The sequence below is a fragment of the Phyllobates terribilis genome, unplaced genomic scaffold, assembly GCF_046119375.1.
Source record: "Phyllobates terribilis strain yellow unplaced genomic scaffold, ASM4611937v1 Scaffold_35__1_contigs__length_13245226, whole genome shotgun sequence".
NCBI lineage: Eukaryota > Metazoa > Chordata > Amphibia > Anura > Dendrobatidae > Phyllobates > Phyllobates terribilis.
In genome coordinates, this window is record NW_027362795.1 from 2541278 (window position 1) to 2549658 (window position 8381).

At 40.4% G+C, this 8381-nt stretch overlaps 1 protein-coding gene across 1 annotated transcript; it reads left to right on the top strand.

Annotated features, from left to right (window-relative positions):
• Positions 1-365: 365 nt before the first annotated feature.
• On the top strand, positions 366-7192 carry LOC141182589 (oocyte zinc finger protein XlCOF8.4-like). The gene is made up of 6 exons (XM_073660743.1): positions 366-511; positions 641-820; positions 904-1027; positions 1111-1208; positions 1407-1497; positions 4551-7192. Exons 1-6 carry the CDS (start codon positions 434-436, stop codon positions 5480-5482), a joined length of 1503 nt encoding a protein of 500 aa, XP_073516844.1. The 5' UTR covers positions 366-433; the 3' UTR covers positions 5483-7192.
• Positions 7193-8381: the final 1189 nt, after the last annotated feature.

The window sequence follows — 8381 nt, forward strand, 5'->3', positions numbered from 1 at the left end:
AAGATGAGTCTATAAGAAACGTATTCAGCTGCAGACTCCGAGGAAGAAACTGCTTGTTGTCTGTGGCCTAAAATATATAGGTTTTATTAGTATGTCAGGGACAAAAGCAGAATGTTGTAAAATAATAAAAATACCATTGCTGCTTGGGTTTCTGGGTGATTCTTACTGCAGCAGTGGCCAACTTAGCCAGTGATTGGAAGTATGGAGGAGATGTCTAAGTCAGCAATTCAACTCCATAAAAGACTAGAGAATACAACACCTACACATTCTATCTCCTGATATATTTCCCTTATTGTCTCCAGCAATTGTATTATTACACAGAATTCTTTATGATTTTACATCAGCTCTTTTTCTCATTCAGGTCTCTACAATATCGGATCCTCTCAGTGAAGATCTTCTATATAAGAGAATTTTTCTAAATCACCTATCAAGGATGGATATGGACAGAGACAAGATGGCGGAGAGGATATTACACCTCACCCTAGAGATCCTCTTCCGGCTTACTGGAGAGGTGAGAGATTCTGATGACATCACATTACATCATTCTTATCTATGGGAATAACAGATGAACAGAACTGGAGAGGTGAGGACTCTGGAAATGTCTGGAGTGAGATTTAGTAATGTGTCTCTCCATAACCAGGATTACACAGTAGTGAAGAAGACCTCTAGTGGGCGCTGTCAGGACCCTGTGTCTGAGGGACGGGGAAGACCCCTGAGCCCAATCACGAGGCCTCCACCTCACCCCCTGATACATGAGGACATCAATGACCAGAAGATCCTAGAACTCACCTACAAGATGATTGAGCTGCTGACTGGAGAGGTGACACTGCTGGGAATGCTGGGACATTATACAGTAATGCTATGAAGGGATCGGGGGGATGACGATATCATTGTATGTGTCAGGTTCCTATAAAGTGTCAGGATGTCGCCGTCTATTTCTCCATGGAGGAGTGGGAGTATTTAGAAGGACACAAAGATCTGTACAAGGACGTCATGATGGAGGTTCCCCAGCCCCTCACATCACCAGGTAATAGACTGGACTAAATACACACAGCCTATAATTATCTGTATATAAAGAATGAATTCAGTCCCTGTATGTGTTTCCTCCAGATCTATCCAGTAAGAGGACAACACCAGAGAGATGTCCCCATCCTCTTCTTCCACAGGACTGTAAACAAGAAGATCCCAATGTTCCTCAGGATCATCAGGTAGATGGAGAGAAGATATCATGAGATCTCCCCTATGATGTGTAGATGGCTGTGAAGGTCTTGTGCTTAGTTTTGTTTTATCCACCAGTATTATATGTTTTATACTCGTGTAATGAGAGCGGTGGAGATGGCAGGATTAGAGCTGATCATAGATGTGACTTCTCCATCTGTCTGTGACTTTTACAATATTTGTTTCAGGGTGAAAATCTGACCCATATTAATACTACAGAGACATATGTGAGGGGTGATGAGCAGTGTAAGAAGGAGATTCCTACATATGACTACCCAGGTGAGTACTGGGTACTAAATGCTGACAAGTCACAGATTCTTCTCAGTCACGGGCTGTGGCTGCTTTATCGGTGGTGTAGTCCAGCTGTATCACAATCGTGTGATCATCATTTTACCGCTAGACCACAACATTTTCCTCCGTCCGAAAATTTTCACATTACTATGTGTAATTGTAAAATATCTTTTCTGTAGAACTTACAACCTGGAGGATCCACCTCCCCCTGGGATTAGGAGACGCTGACCATTACCTGCCCAGATCTATAAACTACAAAGCCAAATGACAGCGTACATAGAATGTGCTGAAAAGTGAGAAAATCAAAATTATGATGGACCTGTAAGAGAAAGCGGAGGGTAATGATGCTGTTGGCTTCCTAGATCCCTGATATCTTATTGGATGAATCTACCTTCTCTCCCTTCTGTGCTGCTGAATGTGCTCATATGGTCCCTACAAGACCAGGTCCAGTCTTTCTGGCCAAACTTCACTTTTATGATCTACAACATTAAATGTGCAGTGAGGGGCAAGTGTGAATTTCTGTACAATAACAGCAGAGTTTCCCTTTATCCTGACTTTTCAATTTCTTTTTAAACCAACTAACTTCAAACAGGATCTTGATAAACTACATAAAAATCATTACACCTGTGTCATGATATATCTCTAAGCTGTGCCTAGGTGATGGCAAAAATATACATTTATTCACACCTGCAGGAGATGTGTTGGCATGACTCGAGCCCTGGTTTCATGGATTCACACCGCGTCATAAATTCCATTATGTTTTCAGTCCTAAGGAATTCAGATTACTGCACAATCTCTCCTGAAATGGGGGCGCTAATACTTTCTCTACTCTTCTGGTCAGGACTCATAGTAGCTCCAATGGTCCACCATAAATGAGTGTGACTCCGGTTTAGTGTTGGAGCTCTCCCTTGTATATACGTTGTTGTTGGGGATGTAACATATCTTTTATTCTGTCTTTTTTTACAGGTTCATTTTGTTTGATTTTGGTGTGATCGGCCTGACTCACTTATTTGACTCTGTAACTCCCTGGTAGTCTTTAAAAGAAGGTCTCCATTACCTCTTCCCAATGCCCGAGATCTAAATTTAAGACCCCTCATCTTTGCACTATTATAAAAAGTTCTGTTTCAATGTCTAATATTTCTTCTTGAAACTCACCTGACAGAAAATATTGTCCCTTATGATAGTTTAGATTGCTAAGAGCCACCGAGCCCCAGACTCTAATTACCCCAGAGAGGTTTCACCACTAGTTACTCATTTATTATTGATGAAGACTGTTGAGTTTGATCATTTTAGTAGATGTGTTCTTGTCTATAGTCAGTTTTTGACTACAGTAGTTAGTGCCCAAAATACTCTGATTTAACCCCTTCCTGCAGCCAGTTTTCTGTCCCTAATCGGGGCCCATTTTCAAATCTGACATGTGTCACTTTATGTGGTGATAATTTTGGAATTCTTCACAAAGGATAAAAGGAAACAAATGGACCTTACAAATTATTTTCCAACTTCTCTTGAATCCAACAATACTCTATATACGGTTGTACACTACTGTCTGGGCACAAGGGGAGGAGCGCCATTTATGAATGAAGATCTTGCTGGAATATATTTCCGACACAATGTATTGGGGGCACTGTTCATGGTCACCTGGCAGCTCAAAAGATGGCTACCACGAATAGGCTTGGCGATATGTACTCCATTTTCCTGATCCCAGGGATTGCCTTGCTCATCATCCTTTAACCCAAAGAAGAATAGTCAGGTAGCCGGGTCATAACCAGGAGGACAGAGAAAATACTAAATCAGACAGGAGTAGTCAGTAAATGGTCACAAGAAGAAACAAATACACAAGCCGGGAGCTGAGCACAGAGGACTGAACCAGAGGAGAACAAGGCTGTATCTGGCAGCTTCCGGCAATATGCTTCCACCTTTAGTAGTGTGCGGTGCTTTCCGATTGGATGAAGCAGGGAGTAGATTACTTCAGCTGGACAGAATACACAACCATACTGCCAGACTGGATGGTACTACAGGTCCCAGGCTGCCTAATCTTAGTGTTTGGACACAGCCTGTGCTGCCCAGAGCTTCTGGTTCCAACGTCTCATCCATCACCAGCATTACCTGCAGAATGATTAAGGCGGCGCCTGGTGACAGAAGCAGACGTGGGGGAGCAGATCCCAGGGGAGATTGGACACACTATTTACAGAAGCCTTAAAGAAGTTGTCCAGTACTTTTTACAATTGACCAATGTCCCCCAATGTATTTACCCTGTGCCCATAAGAATTTTTGTAATCACCTTCTGCTGTCCTTCTAGCCTGTGAGTGACGCTATCGGGGGTCACGTGATGCCTGAGAGCGGCCAGCGATAGTGCCGCTCACAGGCAAGAAGGACTGCAGAAGGTAATTACAAAAAGACTTATGGGTACAGGGTAAATACATTGGGGGACATTGGGGCAATTGTAAAAAGTAGTGGACAACTTCTTTAATATAACAAAGTGACTCCATTTTGGAAATTATAATCCGCAGTGAATTAATCTATAGACGTATCGATTCCACAGGCACTTTCCGGAAATTAGCACGAAGTGGATGTTGGAGAGTGAAAATTGCAAATGTGTCATTTTATTACCCAGCACATAGTGCCCAGATTGTGCTCCAGGAGACACACACCGTAAATTAAGTGGGTTCTTCTTATTATAGTAATGCCAAATACATGGATGCTGAATGTGGTTTGGGCACATTTCAAGGCTCAGAAGTGAGGGGGAGATTTGACTTTGGGAGAGCAGATATTGCTGGATTGATTTATGGATGAGAAGTTTTTATTGGTATCATTTTTGCCTACATAACATTGTTTGGTGGCTTCTTATTCCATATTTTGGAGGCAGAATGAACAAGCAGTTGAACACCACGCTCTACTGGTTCATCCTATGAGGTTTTCACGTTTCACTGTCATTCTGTCAATAACTTGTCATTTCTACAGGCGTTTTAAGTAGAAATGTTCAAAAATATAAATTTCAGGGATATTTTATTCAAAATTAATAATTGTTTTTTTCTTGGCAGATGTCTGTACCAGGAGATCAGAGGGACAGCTGACATCTTCAGTTTTTAAATCAGATGATCTTGGGATCCCACAGGATACAATTGAAGTGAATGCCATTACTCCAGATATACCATCATCCCTTCACAGCAAAGATCTGTCATCTGATCCTATGAAACAGCTCCAGTCTTCTGATTCATTACCGACTACTAAGGAAAATCAAAATAAAAAAATAAGCATTACAAAACGAACTGCTCATAAAGGAAAGAAGCCATTTTCATGTTCAGAAAATGGAAATAGTTTTACCCTTGAAAAGTATTTTCTTAAACATCAAAAAATACACACAGCGGACAATAGATTTTTTTGTTCCAAATATGGGAAATATTTTAACCAGAAATCAGATTTTGTCAAGCACCAGAGACTTCACATAGGGGAGAAGCCTTTTACCTGTTCAGAATGTGGAAAATGTTTTAACCAGAAATCAGCTTTGGTCAAGCACCAGAGAACTCACACAGGGGAGAAGCCTTTTACCTGTTCAGAATGTGGAAAATGTTTCAACCAGAAAGCACATCTTAATATCCACCAGAGAATTCACACAGGGGAGAAGCCTTTTTCATGTTCAGAATGTGGGAAATGTTTTAACCAGAAATCAGATTTGATTAAGCACCAGAGAACCCACACAGGGGAGAAGCCTTTTTCATGTTCAGAATGTGGGAAATGTTTTAACGATAAATCATATTTGGTTAAACACCAGAGAATTCACATAGGGGATAAGCCTTTTTCCTGTTCAGAATGTGGAAAATGTTTCAACCATAAATCAGCTTTGATTAAGCACCAGAGAATTCACACAGGGGAGAAGCCTTTTTCATGTTCAGAATGTGGGAAATGTTTTAACCAGAAATCAGATTTGATTAGGCACCAGAGAACCCACACAGTGGAGAAGACTTTTTCTTAGTCTTTTTTTTTTTTAATCCAATACATTTGAGATTTTTTTCATTAGTTTTTTTTTTTTGACAAAACCAAGAAACCAGTACATGCAATAATAAAGCAACATACCATAAGGATCACATACATTCATCTCTCCTATATATCCTTTCAGCTTGCCCATTACTGCCTGATAACTTGCAGTTCCTAGATCTTCCAATTAACATTCCACATTCTTGAAATCTCTTACAGTTGTGCTCAAAAGTTTACATACCCCGGCAGAATTTTTCCTTTCTTGGCCTTGTTTCAGAGAATATGAATGATAACAAAAAAACTTTTTCTCCACTCATGGTTATTGGTTGGATGAAGCCATTTGTTGTCAAACTACTGTGTTTTCTCTTTTTAAATCTTAATGACAACCAAAAACATCCAAATGACCCTGATCAAAAGTTCACATACCCCAGTTCTTAATAGCGTGTATTGCCCCCTTTTAACATCAATGACAGCTTGAAGTATTTTGTGGTAGTTGTAGATGAGGTTCTTTAATTTCTCAGATGGTAAAGCTGCCCATTCTTCTTGGCAAAAAGCCTCCAGTTCCTGTAAATTCCTGGGCTGTCTAGCATGAACTGCGCGCCTGAGATCTCCCCAGAGTGGCTCAATGATATTGAGGTCAGGAGACTGAGATGATCACTCCAGAACCTTCACTTTGCTCTGCTGTAGCCAATGACAGGTCGACTTGGCCTTGTGTTTTGAATCATTGTTATGTTGGAACGTCGAAGTACGTCCCATGCGCAGCTTGCGAGCTGATGAGTGCAAATTTGCCTCCAGTATTTGCTGATAACGTGCGGCATTCATCTTTCCTTCAACTTTTACCAAGTTTCCTGTGCCATTGTAGCTCATACATCCCCAAAACATCAGTGATCCACCTACGTGCTTTATTGTAGGAATGGTGTTCCTTTTTATCATAGGCCTTGTTGACCTCTTTCCAAATGTAACATTTATGATTGTGGCCAAAAAGTTCAATTTTGTCTCATCACTCCAAATTACCCTGTTCCAGAAGTTTTGAGGCTTGTCTCTATGCTGTTTGGCGTATTCTAGGTGAGATACTTTGTGGCATTTGCACAGTAATGGGTTTCTTCTGGCGACTCGACCATGCAGCCCATATTTCTTCAAGTGCCTCCTTATTGTGCATCTTGAAACTGCCACATCAATAGTTTTCAGAAAGTTTTGAATTTCAGCTGATGCTATTTGTGGGTTTTTCTTTGCATCCCAGACAATTTTCCTGGCAGTTGTGGCCAACAGTTAGTGTTGGTCTAACTGACCGTGGTTTGGTTTTTACAGAGCTCCTGATTTTCCATTTGTTAATCATAGTTTGAATGCTGCTGACTGGCATTATCAATTCCTTGGATATTTTTTGTATCCCTTTCCTGTGTTATACAGTTCAACTACCTTTTCCCGTAGATCCATTGACAATTCTTTTGCTTTCCCCATGACTCACAATCCAGAAACGTCAGTGGCTGGATGAAAGATGTAAGAGTCTGTCTGGATCCCAGAGACTCACTCAGCTTTTACGCACACACACTGATTACAAGCAAACAGGTCACAGGTGAGATGTTACCTTTAGTAGCCATTCAAACCCATTTGGGTCAAATTCTGTGCATGTTATCAGGCCAAAATCACCAGGGTATGTGAACTTTTGCTCAGGGTCATTTGGATGTTTTTGGTTGTCATTAAGATATAAAAAGAGAAAACTTAGTAGTTTGACAATAAATAGCTTCACCCAACCAATAACCATGAGTGGAGAAAACAAAAAAACGTTATCATTCATATTCTCTGAAACAAGGCCAAAAAATAAAAAATTCTGCCGGGGTATGTAAACTTTTGAGCACAACTGCATGTATGTGTGTGTATATATATATATATATATATATATATATATATATATATATATATATATATATATATATATATATATATATATATATATATATATATATATATATATATATATATATATTTATGTATATATATATATATATATATATATATATATATATATATATATATATATATTCAGGAGCTTTGCTATGCTTTATAACTGTTAGTGCTGCACTGACACCAATTAGGTAGATCATGCACTGCACATGACCTAAATAACTTGTTAGCTCTGGTCACCCGGATGTTGTCATGATGACATCGAGTCACCATGGCAATGAGTGGCCCCTGAGGTGTGGGCTAACTAATTTCTGACGACATATGGGACATCACCGCTTTCAGGATATATTATTTAATAAATTATGGGGTTCAGTTTCACCTATTAACCCTTGTGTACCTGACAAATTTGTAGCAAATACAAAAATTGCATTTTTACCACTAAAATGTCATATTTCCATGACTCAATGTTATAAAATTCTGTAAGGCGCCTATGGGTTCAAAATACTTACTACACCCCTAGATGAATTCCTTAGGCAGTGGTGTTTCCAATATGGGGTCATCTGGGGCGTGTGCTGACACCTCAGGGGCTCAGCTAATGGAGTCCACAATCTATTCTAATGAAATCTGCGTTTTGCAAGCCAAAACCCAAAGCAGAAACACCGAACATGACGTCATGGAAGGCATATTACCTAAGTGGCCCAGGGTGCAGAGTGTGGCGCATACTCGGTACCCTGGACCCCTTAGAGCAGAAGTATAAGGCATATTACCTATCTTGTCTGCTTGTCTACAAGCTTTGACCTGGCCCTCATGTTGAACACTTCCCCTAACCAGCATCTTCTGGGCACTTCTCTCCACAGCCGGTCATTAAGCCCCTCTTATATATAACACTGTCGGCCATTGATCTGGTGTTGTGTCCATTGTTTCCCCTCCCCCTTCCCTCTCTTTGGAATACTCCGTACCTTAAGCCCCCGTCTCACATAGCGAGATCGCTAGCG

Excerpts from the sequence above, each read along its gene's own strand:
- LOC141182589 (XM_073660743.1), top strand. The coding sequence starts at position 434 with ATGGATATGGACAGAGACAAGATGGCGGAGAGGATATTACACCTCACC. Across the intron at positions 1,028-1,110 it reads CCAGCCCCTCACATCACCAG|ATCTATCCAGTAAGAGGACA; the intron begins GTAATAGACTGG and ends TGTTTCCTCCAG. Across the intron at positions 1,498-4,550 it reads TCCTACATATGACTACCCAG|ATGTCTGTACCAGGAGATCA; the intron begins GTGAGTACTGGG and ends TTTTCTTGGCAG.